This window comes from Embiotoca jacksoni, unplaced genomic scaffold (assembly GCF_022577435.1).
Source record: "Embiotoca jacksoni isolate LCO1_2020_lvr unplaced genomic scaffold, fEmbJac1.0.p SCAF_3, whole genome shotgun sequence".
NCBI lineage: Eukaryota > Metazoa > Chordata > Actinopteri > Embiotocidae > Embiotoca > Embiotoca jacksoni.
The window spans coordinates 9,739,318-9,759,223 of record NW_027185381.1 but is presented as its reverse complement, the minus strand read 5'-3'; the positions used below and the strand labels follow the sequence as shown (position 1 = coordinate 9,759,223).

Sequence of the window (19,906 nt, the reverse complement as noted above, 5' to 3'; positions counted from 1 at the left end):
CCACCAGCTCCACAGCTGAGGCTGTGTCGGGACATTTGGTTGTACATATTTCATTTAAACAAGTACATGAAGTCCACATGTTTCATTCTGCCACCAGCTGGGATCTGAACTTGCCACATCCCCCACTGCAGGTGGTCTTGCTGTAAAATACTGACTTCTGTCTGAGCTTGCTGACCCCCTGACCAGCTGAAGGGAAATAAAACCAGGGATCCATGCTGTTTCTCCCAGGCTTAAATCTGCGGATCAGTCCTTTAATACACTATTCTGCACATAAACACTGAGCCATGAAATGAGCTAGGGTCAACTTAATCCTCTTTACTAGACCAACTGGTACACGTGCAACACTGCATGTGGAAATATGGCTATCAATACCGGGACCATTGTTTCTGCTGAGTTGACGATTCGGTAATTGGTGAAAGCCATTGCTGATGATAAAGACGCTCGTATATCATGCAAATGTACAATGTCAATAGTACCGAAGCAGGGCGGGATTTAATGTTTCCGTCCACAGCTGTGATATTTTATCTGTGGGCAACGTAGAGGAATAATCATTCCCTTCGGACCTTTTTTAAAGACAAGCAGATGTTCTATTGCTGGTAATAAGCAGTAGATTCCTGCGGCTAGCAGCTTAGCATCTTCCTATTTTCACTGTCAAATACAGCCACCAAGACCACAGAGGTGACACTAAGCCCAGAATATAGGCATATATTAGCAGAAGCACCCTGGTGTTGTTTTCGTTTTCATTTAAGGTCAGTGAATATCATTGCTGACACCCATTTTGCCTGATAATTCCGCTTTCTAATATTGTCGAAGAGGCGAGATGTTGCTATAGTAGTGACTGCGTTCAGTATCAAGCACAGAGAGCTGTGATGGTGGATGTGTGGGAGATCATACTTCAATAACTCAGCGGGGAGATCACGACGGTAATTTGACTGAAGCAGAGGAAAAGTCATTATATCAAGCCTTTGCATAAGCCTTGGTTTAATCACATAAATTGACTTTTATAAGGAGATGCAGTGCTGTATATTCCACTACAGTGACTTGAAGGCATTTTAATAGGGAACTACATAAAATATAGTGACACAATTTAATCTACTGGGTTTGGGGGTATTAATCTTCATTGTGAATCTGGGGAATGAGCACACGGTGGAAGAAAGACAAATGAGTAAAACAATAAAACTTGCCCACGGCTCAGAAGACTAGAAAAAAACACAGTGTGTGAATGAGATCACAAAAGGTACAGTGGATGTCTAAAGATAATATAGAAAAGAATTGAGTAAGCAAGGAGGTTACGTTCCCTAAATAAATCACAAGAACACAAGAAAAGAGATGAATGTGCATTTGTTACGACCTTAAAAAGCTATTCCTCGATCTTAATTCTAACTTGTTTACGCTTTTCAGAAGCCTGTTCATAAAAAGACACAAAGTCACAAATCCTTGACTTTGCTCTGTTATTCCCTGATTTCCATTGACAAGGGAAGGGGAAAAGTCTACAGGGGAGGCAGATGGAGCAGGAAATGGGAGTTTTCAAAGGGTGCTTGTTGTGTTTCTGAGTCTCACGGCTTTAATTCAAGCTGCAATGGCACAGCAGGAAGGCTGCAGGCCTGAATCCTCTGGCGTAGAGGGCGGGCGGCAGCCATAGCCTTCGCTATGCTGCCGCTGAGTTAGTTTGCATTGGTGCAAATTGCTTTTTTAATTATAGGCACAGAGGAAATGCAGCATGTTGCCGCCTCTTCAAAGATGATACACACGGGGAGCTACTTAGCGTCGTGTTTCACAAACTGCAAACAACTGCTGAGAAATGAAGCAGATCTGCTCGTCACTGAGCAATGACATTGTGTCGTTCTGGGTGAAGGACAGGGACATTACATCATGGGAGGATTACTGACTCTTGGTACTTTACTCAATGTGTGGACCTGCGCTCGGCATTATAAAAAAGCCATAAATTTAAATAGACGCATGGGTAACCTTACAATCCTTTAAGTCTTTCAGTTTTTCCTGCAGCATCCTTCACTCCTGACATTAAAATAAATCTTTGACATTGTAGAATTTCTTCACTTCTTTGTCCTTCCCACCTCGTTCTCATTAAATCCCTGTCTATACATTTATTATTTATTCAATAGCTTTACAAGGGCTCTGGCATGACGATATGGAAATGAAATAAATTCCTACTTCATACCAGTTTATATGACTATATAGCCAGATAAAAATTATATCAATTTTTCTGTTGAGCTTAAAGATTCCCTCAAGTTTTGACCGTGAGTGAAACAAGAAATCGTTCACACCGTCTTAGGACTAGAACTTTGTAAAATTGCATTTCCTCAAACTTAAAGGTCCTGTATTGAATACATTCAGATTTGTTTGTTTTGATGGGGATTATAAAGCAGCCAGGAGTGTAAATACTGTGAAACTGTCAAAACACATGCAGAAATGCACATGTATTCAGCAATTGTGCTGTTTGGGATGAGGCGTTTTGATCTCCGTAGGTTTGTGATGTCATAAACTCACACTCATGTCATATGTCCACCCTCAGCACGGTCCACTGTCTGACATTTTATGCAGGAAAAAACAAAGGGTGGTCATTCTGTTGCAGAGCTAGCATGCTACAAGATGGAAGAAAACTTGTGGTTGGCCTGGACGTGTCACTCAAAAAAGAGTCTGCCAATCAGATAAGAGGGTGTGCGCCTTAAAGATGTAGACACAAAACAGCCTTTCCTTAGTGGAGCTCCAGAAAAAGTTTAAGGGGGCGGGGTTACTACACTGATAGTTTTTGGTACTTAAAACCACCAAAATATATTCTGATGGGTTTCAAGACTGCAAAAAATTATAAATAAAAGTAGGAAATCAGGAGACAAAAGCAAACACACCAAAAAAGTGTAAAAAATGGGATATTTAAAATTCACAAGAAGATTCAGATCCTGAAAAATGACCAAGAACCATATGATTTTCAGCTGAGTTTACAATATGCATAATTATGGAGGGAACCTCCATTGCTTGTGCTCAGATGTCAAGTATGAACCCCAATCTTAATGCTTTCAATCTGTGAGTCTCGTATTTCTTCTCATCTCTGATGTGAGCAGAAATACCCAACATAAAAGAAACAATCACTTGTGCCTGTGCTGCGCTGTGGGTTGTCCATTCCGAAAGAGCTGCCATAAGATTACTTTGTTTCTCCTTCCATCAGTATATGGATGTTATTTGTTTAAAACATATCCATTCCTTCAAAAGGTAAATATTACTTGTGCTCTTTGTTTGGACACTGACTGATCAAACGACATGATGTAACACGGATTTATTGCTATTCTATATAACAATGCGTAAAAATAGAGTGGCAGAAGCCGTTAGGACCAGGCAGTGCTACAACCACAATCATCCACAACATAGACAGAGAACAAAGACTGTGGATAATCCGCACAATCTTCTTGGATTGATTTGGTTTGCTTTTGAAATTGACTTTGTTTTCAACTTTGATCAAGAACAAATGGGTTTGCCGCCTCCACTCACAGTCTCGCTGTTTCTCAGGTTCTCAGTGTCTTCCCTTCTCCTCATCACACACACACGCACGGAGTACATTCGCACACCATATGAAGACTGTACACACACACACACACACACACACACACACACACAACTAAACACACACATGGCAGAGAGTCCACAGACATTTTGACACTTCTAAAGAGGCCTGAAGTTAATCTTTTTTTTTCTCTCTCTTTTTTTTTTTTCAAAGTTAAGTTTAAACAACTTTTAAAAAGTTTGGAGTTATAAATATGTTAAATAGCAGACAACTGATTTGTCTCACAATGTAACAGAGTTAAGAGATTCAAAATCTTCTTGTAGGATAAATCTATGTAATTTTGACAAACCAGGAGGTAGATATGCTTTGTAATCTACACAAAGCAGACGCAATCCAACATTGATGCAACACTTTCTATCAGTGTTCAGAGTTTCCTCCGCTCTTAGCTCGTGCTGAATCACAGTATCAAGTAGAAAGGCTGGTATTGATTTGTCAATGTATGTATTCCATTTTAATATGGGGCTACTAATAAGAGCAAAACCAATAGAAGCAAATCAAAACTCTGACATTTATACCTACACATCAAATGAACGGGCCGTGTATAATTATAGGGTGACAGATTCACAGACGGGTGTGTCTAACCAGGTGCCGTCTGGGTTATGAGAGCAAATGGGGAGAGGAGGTGTAGCACATGGGGTCGGCTTACAACGTGTTTTTGCAGGTATTGCTTGATAACTCTGTCTCCCTGTCATAACATGATTTTCTATTACACAGCTTCCTTATTCTGTCTCACACTGCACTCCGATGTTGATAACTCACAATGTTTATATCCGCATGTCTGGCTGCCTCTTCCTCTCTGTGTCTGCAGGAGTCTCTGTGTCTCTTGGCTGAAGAATTTATCGTTATGAAACCAAATACCATCATTCAGTGTATGACTAAAGACTCAAATTGAATTACCTCTCGCTGGCACTAATCTTCTGTATGTATAAAGGTCTCCACGTCCATACAACAACAACAAAACATCCTCATGTGTACTACTTGAAGCGGACGCTCGTGGATTCAGGATATAAACAGAGCCTATAGTCTCTACTTGATTCCAGCCTGTCAAAAGGCCAGCGGAGGAGCTCACCTGTGCAGGAATAGTCATCGATCCTGATGTAGCCTGTGTGGCAGATGCACATAAAGGAACCAGGGGTGTTAACGCACATGGTGTTCTCCCTGCAGTAGTGCTTCCCTTCAGCGCACTCATCAATATCTGAAGAGAGGGAAGAGAGAACAAAGCAAGGTGAGACGTGGATTGCTGTCACAGAGTATTGTGTCAATTGACAAAAAATGACTGCCAGCTGCACACAGGAAACAAAATTGGTGATTGTTCCACTTTGAGGGTTGATGTATTGTTGACCTATCTATCCAATTGTTACTACAGTCCGAAGGGAGTTTTGTCACATAAACATAAACATACTGTCGCTTGCTGAAAGAACTCTGTTGTTCTGTTTGGGTCTTCACATCAAGGAGGCACCTTCACAGCACTGTTATGGTGATCCCCAGTGTTATATTGTGGCATATTTTGGGTGTTTCCCCAACCACTTTGTGCAGTTTGTTCTTGTTGGTTCTCGCCACACAAGACTCCCAAAGGCTCCTGAACAGAAAGGGTCATTTGTCTTCATCAGTGAGAGGCAGAGGTCGAAATGCCGAAGGTCCATGAGAGGTGGGCACTGAAGCACTTAAGCTTGCACCACTCGATTTTCAATCTATTAAAAGTAAAGCACTCAATATTATGGCTTAGGTGCTTCTGGTCATTCGGCTCATCTCGGTGCTGTGAGCTTACTTTACATTTTAGATGCTGTAAATAGATGCTGGAGAGTCAGGATTGTTCCACCGGAGAAGTTCATTTAAATGACTGTGCACACAAAGACAGGTATTTTCACTGATTCTGGCTGATTAAATCTATTCTCAGTTGGGCAGTACATGAGGTCATCAAATAAGAATGTGTACAAAAAACTATGATATTGTCCTATACTAACAAGTGCAACAAGAGAGTGAAGGTGATGTCATCAAGCTCCGGCTCTTCAAAGGTCCAATCACGCAAAATAAGTGAAAGCACCTGTGTCAGTATACCATATATGTGTCTAAGTCCCTGAATGTTTCACTTAATGTATGACTTGTCTGTACAAAATTTCTATATATAATTTTACATAATGTATCCTCTTCCCTCCAATGGGACATACAAAAAGTGAATCCTCTTTCAGTCTTAGGGACAGAAACAGGACTGTTTAGACAAACATGGTGTCTGTGCTCGACTGTGGTAATAGCCTTCATTCTCATGCTGCTCGCTCTTCCTTGAACACCTTGATGCAGTTCATCATTGTGCTTCGCATTTCATTACAGGAGATAAATGTCATACTCATCACTGTATGCTGTATGAAAAAGCAGGCAACAAGAAGAGAACAACACTATAATTTCTATTCATAAAGGTCACCTGCAAAAGCTACCACAGTATATTAGTTCTCAGATTTAAAACTACTGCCCACCAGATTATCTCAGGACTGTTTAATATTACATTATAGAGGATTTTAAAAATGGAATGTTCCGTCCTACTTGCCGACTTTTGATTCCAGATCGAATGATGTGTTTTTATTACTGTTTGTCTGGCTATATATTTCTTTCTCTCTGGGCTCAGTTAAAAAAATAAAGGTTATAACTTCCACACATTTGGTGGGATAACACCCTTTAACATCAGGTGGTTAAAGGGCCTGCTCTGCATTCACTAGCTTCATGGTGTGATTCCAGCTTGCAACAGCTATCTTTTCCTTGATTTTCCCTGTTTGGCGTCAATAAAATGTACCTTTTCGATTGATACATTGATTTTATTGCCCTGTCATAATAACCCCGCATATCTATACCCAACTTTATCTTTGGAACAGGAAGGTTAGCCAGGAAAATTTAGAATGGCAGAGTGGACATGCTGTGCAATGTGAAAATTGTCAGTAGTACCAGACCCACTGAGAATCAACAAATGGCTCTTAAACTCAGTGTGCACATGTAGGTGCTTTTAGTTTACTGTTGTGGTTATTTTTCCAGTTCATTACATAAAAAAGGCAGCCATTTCCAGCTAACAAGTTCAGGAGCTCAGGAAGGGTGCACTCTACCAGCCTAACACGAAACAGCAGAAATGTGAAGAAAGTCAAACACAACAAGATAAATGCTGCAATTTTCTGGACTTTAGCAATTGAGCTAAAAAATGGAATGGACAGGCATCATGATAGTTGGACTGAATTGCTGTTCACTTCATTCATTCAGCAGTAAGTAGAGAGTGACATCTCTGTCCCACTATCATCCATTTCTGTTGCCACTGAAACTGCAGCAAGCCGCTGCTGAGAGCGTTTAATACTTTTCACGTTGATCAATGAAATATGCGATTCAAGAGCAATTATTTCTGCACGTTGGCTTGTACGGCTGGTTTTCTGTTGATATTTTTCATGAATGTAACTACATAGCCAGCTGGCTATGTAACAAGATAGCGTCCCCCCTTTTTTTTTAAATCTCTTAGCTTATATAAGTCAATCGTTTGTACATACATACAGTACTTATTTGCTAACGTGTTACCATAACAACTTTATAAGCCAATGCTGTGTCGGGGCTGTGTTTCAGTGAGCTTGTTTCGGATGCTTTCTGCATCACAGTAATTAAAACTTGGTTAGTGCAGCTTTAAGAATATAATTTATTAGATCGTCCTTTGTTTTTCCTTCTCACTCTCATGATTCCATATTTGGATCCATATTAGCTGTTGCCTTAGCAACAGCTATTCCTGGGTTCTAAACTGCATGCCAAACCTTCAGACTGAAGATGCACAACACTGCCAGGGTAAACAAAATAATCTTGATAATGTGATGCAATAAAATGCAACTCAATGCAAATACAAGTCAAACTGAACAAACCGAGCCGTGTAATACACCCCACTGCTTCATTCGTATTGATATTACGGGTCAAATGTAGGCACTTTTTGAAAGACAAGTTCCATAATCCTTGACATTACCAATTTATTATTCATTCACTGTATTCAGTGTCTGTAAGAGCACAAGAGGACATTCACCCCTGACTATGTTCTGTGCCAGATGCTTTTGCGAAGAGCACTTGAAATTGAATTTCAATGGATTTGCATTGGCATTCACTCAGCTTCCATGTCCTTGGGTAGAGAACCGCCCACCACCCCACAAGCTAAGAGCTCAACACCTGCCTACAACTGCAGCATTCACATTTCCTTGGTCGTCTTGCTTTCACAGTTCCATCAATACTTGCTGCCTCCAGCTATTCAGAAGCTTCACCGATAAATGAGGCAGGCAGACAATCGCACACTACCTATGGAAGTACATGTGTCCTTCACTAAATGAATGGGGGCCAATTAAAACCCTTACTAGCTTTGAAAGAGAGAAAAACAGAACGATATGGAGGGAGTAGGAAGAACACATTTAGAGTGAAGGACAGACAGCAGTGCAGGTAAGTAGAAGAACTGGATTAGAGACAAAAACAGAATCACAACAAGATATACCGTAGAGATAGACAGATGGAGAGAGAGTGACTGACTGAGATTGTGAAGTGAGAGATATACAGGGGGTGGTGAGGAGAAAAGGGCAGGCAAACTTGTGGATAGAAACATAGAAAGATATAGAATGAGAAAGTCAGTGTGAAGTAAAAGTGGTGAAAAGTGTGGAGAGCATGGAAGAGTGAACAACTGAGATAGAAGGAGATTTAAATGACAGAGAAACAGAAGAGAAAGCAGCAAAAGATATTAACCGTCGCTGAAACGAAGTAGGAGAACAAATTCAGTCTGTCCGCAGTGGTAACCTTGAGCAGAGATCTTGGGTGACAGCTTTCCCGCTCTCTGATTGGTCATCCGTGGTGCGGCTTTGATTTAGAGCCTATTAAGTACAATCATCCATCCCGCCCCTGGTGACAGCAGTTACGTTTGTTAAAACAATATGTTAGGAGGTGAGATCATGAGGGGCGCAGCACGAACGTGTGGGGGAGAGCAACCATCTCCATCTCCATTAATGCACTCTATTTTCTTGATTGGCCTGTCACACTGACACACGTGATGCGTCTAGCAAAGTGGCTTGGCTGGCCACGAGTCAGCAGCGGCCTTTATTGCTGAATAAAGTGGTCGGGGTCAATCTGTTGCCACACAACAATGGATGTCTACAGAATGTCTTCCTTTTTGTTCTCACCTTTTTACATTCCCGCATAAGACCTGAATCAATCAAAGTGATATCTGGGGAGAATGAGTAGTGTTGCATTATTTGGACAAAAAACATGCTTCTTATGCATAATGATGGACATTTTTTTAGTTCCTTCTATCAGACCAGAATAAAAAAATATGTGCAGTTCTCTTATTATCATTTATTAAAAGAAAGGAATGTAAGCTATGTAATATTGTAAGTAATATAAGTAATATATCTGTCATCAGTGGCAACAGGGCCTGTTCTATTTATCTTTGCACTGCCAGGTAGCAGTACCATTTGTGCAACATGTTTTTGTTTTTTTACACCTGTGTTTTTATCCAATAATTTATCTCTTATTGTGAGATAAATGTGAAAAACATGTTTAAAAAAAAAAAAAAATCAAATTTATTTAAAACATTAAAATATATTTGATGACTCATCTTGAACTTGGTGTATGTACCAGTGCTACGTTTGTCAATAAAATCATGACAAAAAATATTATACTGAAATGTTAATGAAAGATTATTGATGACTCTGATGTCGGCCAAAACTGCCTTTGTGCCACAACCTCCATGAATTCAAATACAGAGTAATACTACATATGCTCTCACCAAGTTTTGTTGCGTTGACATTTCAATATTCCCACTGTTGCCCATTCAAGTGATCCTGCAACTATGTAAATAGGAAACAGCAGCTTATCCCTCCCCGCTCGCAGGGCATGGAGTTTCTAATAGGGACCATCCTCACTATCTGCGTCTCATACTGCAGTGCACCAAGGTCTGGGAGTAGGGAGATAACACTGCCATTGCCTTTGGACGTCCCACAAAGACACCCGAATCTGTGCCATTCCACCAGCAGCCTCTCTCTCTCTCTTTATCTCTTTTTCTTTCCGTCTTTTTTTTCTCATCTATCCCTTCCTATATTATCCCTTCCCGAACCAGCTCACTTACTCAAGCAGATGGTTTTGAATAAATGGCGGCAGGACCAGGCTTGCCAAAACATTGTCTGATATTCCTCAGTAGCCAGTTCCCTCATGCCCAGATATAGCAGAGAAGAGAGACAAAGAGCCGTCCCTGCTGGCCAAACACTGTCCCACTCAGCAAATTATCTCTACTGTTGGCCTTGGTTCCTCATGGGTGGAGAATGGAGTCAGATGATGTCACAGGGTGTCTTTTTCGGTTTAGGGGGGTATTTGTGGATCAATTACTGAGTTATATAGCTGGCGTGTGGGATGTGTGGACCTGTTTGCAGTCTTTATGCTAAGTTAAGATAACTTAGTGTAAGTTAAGATAACTTAGAGTAAGTTAAGATAACTTAGTGACACATTTAATGGACACATTTTATTTAACTATTCCTTTAACACACTTGTAATTATTAAAAGATGATAGTGCATAAAGTGCAATTTATTAATTTCAAATAAAACATTTTAATTAGCATTACACCCACTGTTTAGTTTTAAATTAGTTAATTAATCAATTACGGTGCCAAAAACGATGTCTATAAATTGATCATTTTGTTCACAGCTCAGGTACAACCTTTCCTTTTATTCCATTTTCTGAGGACTTGAGCCTTGAGAGTAGTAAGCCTTTTTTGATGCTTCCAGCTGTGTCTGGAAAAGACTAAAGAAGCTAAATTACTTTAAATACACTCTACTTTCTTTCAATCAGATGAAAATTGCTGAATGACAAAGGTGTTGGGTGCTTTTAAATATGTTTGCTCGTCAAATGTTGCAATCTTTGGGGATTTTCTTTTTTTTTATCTGCCTTCAAAGAATTCACAATGAGAAAATAAATCAGTCAAATTAGTTTGTTTGAAATGGAACAAAGCGTCTCATAGATTCTTTTACCTAAACACGAACTACATATAAACAGAAAGCTCTTCTCAGTGTCTTTTCAACTTGCTAAATTGGACAATCAATCCTAAATAAACAGGCCCAAAAAGACCCAGAACAAATATGCAAAACGTCACTGTCAATTTGGGAAGGAGCGGGAGCCAATTAAGATGACTGAGTGGAAAGAATTCCATTAGGAGGAAACAAGAGTAAAAAATCATTCTGAGAGTGCAGGCGTTGTCTAAATACCACACATTCACACTGTGATCAATCACTGTAAACACTTAGAAGCCAGTTACCTGACTTAGAACAATGCACATCAAATAAGGAAAAGATAGAGGGGGGGGGGGGGGGGAGCCTGTGATTGCTAGGAGAATTGCAACAAGGTGTGTGAATCTGTGCTATTGTATTTTTTCTTGTCAGTGTGTGCACACAATCTTTACAATCCTCTATATTCGACAATTTCCATGAGTTCCAAGTTTCATCCAATTCAACAACACTTGAGACTCCATCATTTTAAACAGCTACTGGCCTTTGAAGTGTGCGTGTGTGTGTGTGTGTGTGTGTGTGTGTGTGTGTGTGTGTGTGTGTGTGTGTGTGTGTGTGTGTGTGTGTGTGTGTGTGTGTGTGTGTGTGTGTGTGTGTGTGTATTTGTGTGTGTTTATGTCATATTAAACTTGCATTTAACACTCTTCGATTTAGCATGACTCATGTGAAGCCTGCTGAATCTCCTGGACAAAACAACCTTGTTTACGTGCAGCGAGCATGAATGGGGTTTTGCTCTCCATCACGGCTCTCATTAATCTGGGAAACGTTTTCAACCGCGCGTCAATCGATGGAGCATCATCATCCATCACTCATCGCCACTCTCTGACTATTTGTAGCCTGCAGACCAGAGGTCTAAACAATGAGTAACAAGGAGCAAAAATAGAAATCAGAGCTCTATGAAAGGCTGAGGACAAGATCTCACTTAGTTCTGAAGTGTGTGTTAACACATATTTTGCTCTCTCTTCTACTGTTATAATTGCATTTTCTTGTATTTGATGTATTGTCTCCTTGCTGCTGTATGCATTTTAATGTAAAGCACAGTGGGTTGCCAACTATTTGCCACCTTGCTACAAGCTACAGAAATCTACATAATCTTTACTGACTATTTTTCTGATTATATCTAGAATAAGATATTCATGGAAATGAGTTATTAATTCACTTTTAATAAATGCATAACTTTACTGAATTACTACTGGGTGGGAAAAATGAAAATAGATAGGAGAGATTACCCATCCATCAAAGAGCTCCACTTCACGACATAAAAGGTAGTCATTATGCAGAACGTTAATATTCATTTTATATAGTGTATCGTTCTGTTGGATCATTAGCGAAGCATGTAAATAGTATTTTGCATAATAGGTGGTAAAGGCAGAGCTACTTCGAACTATTTTATGTACTATTATTGAATATTTTGCAAGTCAAAATATCTGCAAAGTAACCTCGTGTAGTTTATAGTACACGATAAAAATATCGTGTAGTAATATCTTTCTCTAAATTGTATCAAAGTAGAGGGATTATTATCAAAAACACTAAATACTTGAAGTGACTGTAACCCATACTTTTACAATAATATATAAATAACAGCATGACAATAATGTGGAAATATCCTATAGAGAATTATCACCTGAATCTTTATCAACCTTTAGCTTTACAGAGTTTTTGTAAAGGTTCAGTATATTGTGTAGCTGTCCAGCCTAAAATGTTGCTTTTTTGGATCACTCTCACCGCTCTCATAATGTAGGTTTCTAATGCAGCAGGTAGCTGCTGTCAGTGGAGAAGCTCTACAAACCCACTATATGCTTCCTACTTAGCACCAAACAGTAGAAAGACACAGAGACTAGCTGGTGAACACCGTGGAACATTTAGCAGCTAAAGAGACATATGTTTCTGACATTGGTTGATGGTGACCAAAAACTAAGCTAAAAGTGAGTAAATAGATTCAACCTACATTAAAAGTCAATACAACTTACATCAAATTATCTTATGTCAGTGATTTTTTTTTTTTCCTGTCTTCAAGTGTCTAAAAAAATGTGTTATTGCAAGTTTACATGAAGTAGAAGTACCTGCAAACTCTACTTGTAAACTGTATATGAGCAAATGTACTTTGGTCTTGTGCTGGGGTTCTACCCATGACAACTCAGTGATGACACAAAGGTTATACTGCAGAATCAGTGGTGGGTGTTTAAATTTGACATTAATAAACCTGAGTAAAAAGCATTAAATGACTTAAATGCGATCCCATCTGGAAAAGGAGCAGAGAGCACAAATCGCCCATGTGGCATTTGAAGGATACTGGTCGACCAGAGCTGAAGTACTGGTATTTACACTGGAGGGGGCTGTCTGGATGATGGTGGGATTGTCTGTTTGTGACATTTCAGCAGGGTCACGGAGGTAAACACACACAACCAGTCAGAATGTGTATATGTTGCGCTGTGTGCACGATTCATCTGAGTGTGTGGGGGTCAGGGCCCTGGCAGGTGGGGAGCCCAGAGGCTCGGGGCTCATCCCAGAAGTGATTGGGTTTTCGAGTGGGTCGTGCTCTTCAGTCGGTGCCAATTAGCCTGCTGCCACCTTGTGACATTTAAAAGACAGCAGCAGCGATCGGATTGGTCTCCGCGCAGACACGCGATACACTTACACACTTTGCGCACACACACAGTCATGGCTTGGAGGTGATATAACACATACTGTGTGCAAGCAGTTAAGACTTTTTTTTTTTTTTTTTTTTTTTTTTATCAATTATTACCTAAATATTTCAGTTATTGGACAAAAAAGCTTATATTTATTGACCTTTCCCTGTCCAACAATGTCTCATAATTCTGTCTATCGGCTGTATAATTTTGGATCTTGTTTTGGTTGATTTATGAGCTTTTAGTATACCTACCTTGTGCTATTTTTGTTCAAATTTGCTTGTAAGTTTTCTTCTGTTTAGTCTCATCCGTTGTTGCAAAGTTACAGGTGTGACTTGCTTTATGTGTTTATGACACGTTTTCATGTATGCTGCATCCTGCATGTGTGCTTTAAAGGATCAGTTCACCCAAGAAACAAATATAATGTACATGTTGTGTCCAAATAATGTTTTTCTAGAGTAAGAGGAGCATTGGTTCAAGACATGTTGCTGTTTTTTTCTTCCGCAAGTCTGCAGTTTTTCTTACTGCCAAAAGAAAGAAATCGATTAAAAGAAAAAACAAACACTGAAGTGATCCAACCAACGTACTGCCTGTGAAGTCAAAGCCTTGCTTGTTTCTCAATGCCATTAGATCCCCATTGTTGTTAAAAAACTATTAAATACACATCAGTGAGCCACATTGTTGCTCCGGCCAACGTGTCCCTCTTGTACCATTGTGGTTTATTTCAAGTTAATCCCATATACACGTCCTTCTGATGTGAGCAATCACTGGCATAAAATACTCCCTAGCAAATGTACAATTCACTCCTGTTGGAGTTTAAACGTCTTTGTATTAGAAAAGTACTTCTTTTATGTCTTTTTCTGTTTTACATGGGACGTCTTTTCTGTGACAATTTTTTTTTTTTTTTTTTTTTTTTTTAACTTTACTTCAACAATAGGAACTAATTCAGGCTTGTGGCTGAGTGCTACAGACAAGCTGTATAGTCAGAAAATGTTGAGACAAACATGTCTTGTCTTTTCATGAAATTTGTTGACACAAAATACAAACTATTGCCAGATTTATCCTTCAAATGTCTATTTTCAGTGTTGTGAGGACTGCAAATGTAAATGGGTCTCTCGCATTGTATGGTTCCATAAATCTAATAGACTGGTATCTCAAGCCTTGGACAAGTAAAACCAAAAATATCTTCGTGGCCACAAGCAATAAGTGTTTACTGACAGTTTGGAAAAAAAAAAAAAACACCACTTAATGTTTATGCTGTTGTCTAGTTATTGAACTATCTAACACTTTATGTGCTTTTGTCCAAATGTAGAACATTAATTTGTCATGATTTCAAAAATGTGGCTGTTCCTGATAAATGAAATGAGTAAGTAAAATAACACTCTCCAGGATATGCTATGCCTCAAAATAAAATCCTGTTGCATACTTTGTCTCTTTCTATTTCTTCAGTTTAAGAGAATATCGTTTTGTATTTCCCATTTCCCATATGAATGCCACAAAAAAAAACCAAAAAAAAATACTCAAGCAGCTCTTATTTTTGAACAATTCTGACAGGGAATTTCTAAAGTAGGGCATTTCAAAACCAGACAACAATAGGAGATGTCTCTCTGCCTGCAGTCCTCTACAATGCTGAGATGAATAATGGTATTATCTCAACACGTTGAACTATACTGATTGTTCAATTTAGAGACAATCACACAGTCTGTCACTTCTCTACTGCTCGCCCCTCTGTCTAATTTTGTCCTAAACACACTCATACATGTAGCAAAATAAGCCTTTAGCCGTGAGAAGAGGATGGAGAGAAAACCAGGCTTGTTTTCTGTTCGGGAACTCAGCGCTCAAACACACACACACACACACAGAGACATGCACCTGCACACACACCCACACAGACTTGCACAAAGGCAGGGCTAGTATCCCCCTGAGTTTTCCCTACTGCTGTTTCTATGAAAAATTTACACTGAAGTGATCTCATCGGCTATTTTGAGCCCATCTCTGACCTAGGAATGTTTTAAAGAGCTAGTATCTGTCTCTGCTTTTGGTGATGTTTGTCTTACCGTTTGAAAAGACTCCCAAAAATGCTGTGTGTGTGGGTGTGTGTACATAAAGCCCTACTTTTAGTTGTGTGCCTCTATCTCTTTCTGTTTCATGATCTCCCTGCTGTGTCCAATACACAAAATTGCCTCCACAGTAACTTGGACTTCTCATCTCATCTTGCAGGCATTACCGTACTGAGACTCATCAAGAATTGAAAGCAGGTGATTTCCCTCATATTTCTGTACATCTCCCTGCAGCCACAAAATAGTGCATCTGTTACATGTTCAGCCGCAGGAAGCTCAATGTTTTGGCAAGACTTCGTTCATTTTCCACACGGGACACACATGCAATCATATAGTAAGTGAGTTACAGAGACAGACGAAAAAAAAATCAATTGCTTTTCAGAGAACTCCATCAGCAAACTGAGTCAATTTCAGGTTTGTCTGCGCTGTTTCTGATGCAAAAGCTCAACACAAACATTGCCATCCAATTTCATAGCGAAAGTCAGGCTGCTCTTGAGATGAAGAGTCTGGGGCTGAAGTGTTGATGTTGGAGACACAAGTCTGCCTGGCTTGTTCTTTCACACTAACGAGATGGGTTGCGCTGTCCTTATTTCTACAACAGTGAACTGCTGAAAATGTTTGAGGAGCCGGGATATAAACATGAGACAACAATAAAAGATTAAGCAGTCAAGCGGCAAACAAAATATTTCCTGTATGTTATGTTCCAGCAGGTTTTTAGAGTCTTTTAGTTTAATGATAAAACACAGCAGTATCTGCTTAAAGGGTTAGTTTTGGTTTTATTTCCAGTGGTGTTTTAACATGTTAGTTTGGATACGAACTATAACCAAAGCTAAACAATAACACAAACTAACTAGCCAATCGAGACTGTGATACACCAATAACTCCCCTGTTCTGTGAAGGTGAGATTACTTTTTCTTGTCAAGGGAGTGAGGTGGCTTTGAAGAGACAGACAGCAACCAACAGTGACATTGGTTTGTGAACTGTCGTTGTGAAGTCTCGAGTTCAGATTTTGGCTGTTGTAATCTTTCAGTATTTGAGCCAGAAGTGACGATATTAGGGGACGAGCTGACTGATTTGTTTTTTAGACGACACAATCCGCAGCTATGGGTTGATGAGCTTCTCTGCTGGTATAGCTGGCTGCTTTTTAAAACTTGGGACATGCCGACCCAAGTGTTAATCTGATTATGGATAGGCAACAATTACAACCCCACATCAAAAAACCCAAACGATCTCTTCAGCTGACTTTGTTATATCCATCATTTATAGGATCTGTGTCCGGGAAAATATTGACAGACATCATTTACTCCCTCCCTAAATGGCCTCATTGTATTGTGGCCTCTGGTATTCTTTTATTACATCTGTATCATTACATTTGTATATGGTTATTGATTTGTAACTGAGTAAAAACATTTTTTTCTTTGCTGAGCTAGCTGGCTGAGTTAGTCACTATGTCCGCAGTCTGTTAATGTGTTAGTTAGCTTCTGTTTAAGACTTCACTCCGGGGGACCTTGTGTATGTTTCGCGGATTTATTAAAGTGTTGTACACAAGTGATACTTTGCTTCATCCTGACAGGAAGCACAATGTGACTAAATTAACAGGTAGTCTATTTTTGTGATCTCAGTAAACATGTCACTATACTAACTCTTTTCTTTTTTCTTTTTTTTTAGCCTGACTCTTTAATAACTCCGGTAGCCTACATATTTCACAATTGCTTGCGGTAAAAACCTCAATGGTAATCTTACTGACGGATTGACAAACATGCAGCATTTTCATGTTGTTGGTTTAGGTGGCATTTATTTTTACGATTTATAACCTGTAGAGTAGTTTTATAATGTCTTGTATTTTGATGTTTTGCATGAGAAGTCCTGATCTGCAAACTAACTAGAAAAGCTGTTAAATAAATGGCATTGTACATATCTGAACAACATCTGAAAGCAGTGGAATATACAGTATAATATTAAGTATAAACCATCATACAGTAGAATAATAGAAGAAAAAAAAATACCAGTATCTCAGAGCTGCACTGTAGCACTGGTCTTGAGTTAATGCTAATTACTTTCCACCATTGTCTGAATACTGTTTTCAAGGAGACCATAGTTAGACACTGTTATGGCGAATGAGACCATCGTTTGCCATTTGATTACAACCTACAACCCACAGCATTACTCCCCATTAACTTGGGTCAGATAGCATCTGTAATTATGTAGATTCCCATGGACTAATTACCTGGACAACTGCTCATACCTGTAAATGAATGTGAGATCTGCTGAAGCTGTGAACTACTACTCTTTCATTTAGCCCGTAACCCTGGTTACGGTAACAAAAAGCTCTGCTGCTTGATTGATGCCAGAGCCTCATCTTGATGAAGGTGACAGGAAATATATTATAGAGAGTATGTGGACTGTAGATAACGAAATAGGCCAAGGCTTGCACTCACTACCAGATGCTCTAAAACTGCGCACACACAATGAAAGGGGAAGATCAAGAAGGCAGTATATTGACAAGGCAGCTGTCAGGGTCAAAAGCAGAAGAATCTGAATTACTTTGATGCCATGTTTGCTCATTAATACCAGAGATACGCAGGGGTGGCAGTTATGACACCATGTTTACCGCATTTTTTACTGCAGGATAGCATTGGAGATGATAAAGTTATCATTTTTTAATGATGCATCTGGTCAAATTCAGCCAATATGGCTGATGAGAAATTCAGCTGACGAACCGTCCATGTCATGTGTGAACGTTTGAACTCTTTGAGCAGGTTTCTACCATCAACGTGAAATGACCTGCTCAATGAGGTGGAGAAGATGTTTTGCAATCGCGTAGCGTAACAATGTGGGACATTCAAAAGGCAATCAAAGATAACATTGTCTGTTTGTATAAAACAGCAGTGCTGATATAATTATACTGTGTTTGACTTAAAAGTGCATCACGGTAGGAGACATCTGACCCTTAGCGTGCAATCAGTAATGACTGATCTCGCTGATTGTAGATGGCCTACCCAGCAGAGTGACCCTGAATACTTGCAAAAATAAAGACCCTCAGTATGTTTTAATATCACAAATGAATCTACTGACTGAGAAAAACAAACATTAGTCTCTCAAAATGCATTCTGAAAAGCAGTCATTACGTGCTGTGGACACAAATAATGAGAGGATTACAGTCTCCTGTCACAAAAGGATTAAATGATAAAAGCATTGTTTTTATGGGTATTTAGAAGATGTCTGCATTATTTAGCAAATTATGCTGTATGTGTTTCCATTTCTTATGTAATATATTTTGATTAAAATTGTAAAAAAAAACCAGCCCAAAAATATAAACAATGCACTAAAGTTAAAATAAAGTTATTTTCTTTTTTTCTAGGTATCATGTCAGCTGTGACATTCATTTCAGAGTTTTACTAAAATAAATACCGCTCTAATTTTGAATCCCTGACCTAACGTCTTGGATTTATTGTGTTGGATTATCTACCTCTGGCCTGAGGCAAGTCTGTGGATGTTGCTTTTATAATGCTCGAGAATGAATAGCAGTAAATACTCTACTGAAAGCTGGAAAATAAGCTGTGACATCTACGCTGACTGTGAGATGACCCCGGCAGGAGTAAAAGAAACTGCCTAACGGGCATAATATGGGCATGTCTAAAGGAGGGAAAAGACCATACATATGAAAACATGTAAAGGAATCACCTATAATTCTCATGTATCCCCATACTAATGAATGAATAAAAAATGATTGATGTATATGGACGTCCCTGATTTTCCACTGAGTCATATCAGTATTCGACATGTTTTTCGAATTGTCTGTAATTGTTTTATGACAGAAACATGTGGAAATAATTTCAAATAATTGAATGAGATCAGCCTGAGACCAAACAGTCCACTGTAAATTCTTCACTTTAAAAATAACACTAATTTAAAACGTCTGTGTCCTCTTGAAAGCACAAGTTTCTTGAATGACCTCATTTGATGCAACCGAGGTGCATTTACAAAAAAAAAAATTCATGCCCTCTCTTGGAGGGCACATAAACTTCAGCCAAAAGTCAGGATTTGTTATTCAGAGCTGTACCGTACCTTCACAGTAGGCATTATCGTCTCGCAATGGGCGGAAGCCATCCTTACAAACGCAGCAGTCTCCTGCCTCCAGGTTCACACAGTCGGAGTGCTCCACGCAGCCGTGGCCCTCTGAGCAGAAGTCATGACCTGCAGGAGGCATGGTGAGGAAAAGGTTGAGACACAGAGGAGACAATAGGAGAGGAGTGATGGGGGCACACAGAGCCAGTGGAAAGGTTGTGTCGTAGTATCACACCCTTTTCTCAGAGTAACCTCGCTGTGGTGTCTTTCACTGACAGCACGTCAGGGGGAAATGGCCTGTAATATCCTACAAATTCTCTCACACCAGATTTCATAAAGGTGAAAAAGTAAAAGCTGGAATATGCTGCGCCAAAAGTATAAATACCTGAATGAGCAGGTAAAATTTAAAGGATCATACGAATAATTCACATCTGCTTTGTATTATTCCTGTTACTAGATTGATTTCCATCTTTGCTTCCCAGCACAGTAAGAAAAACCTACCCATTTAACTTGCAGATTAAAACATTTTTCCA

General features: G+C 39.4%; 1 protein-coding gene across 1 annotated transcript in view; it reads right to left on the bottom strand.

Annotated features, from left to right (window-relative positions):
- The window catches only part of nell2a (neural EGFL like 2a), a 79,925-nt gene that overhangs the window by 32,770 nt on the left and 27,249 nt on the right, over positions 1-19,906 (bottom strand). The window contains exons 12-13 of the mRNA XM_069162173.1: positions 19,374-19,502; positions 4,647-4,772 (exon numbers count right to left, since the gene is read on the bottom strand). Of these exons, the coding sequence (XP_069018274.1) occupies positions 4,647-4,772; positions 19,374-19,502 (255 nt within the window). The remainder of the gene's footprint in view (positions 1-4,646; positions 4,773-19,373; positions 19,503-19,906) is intronic.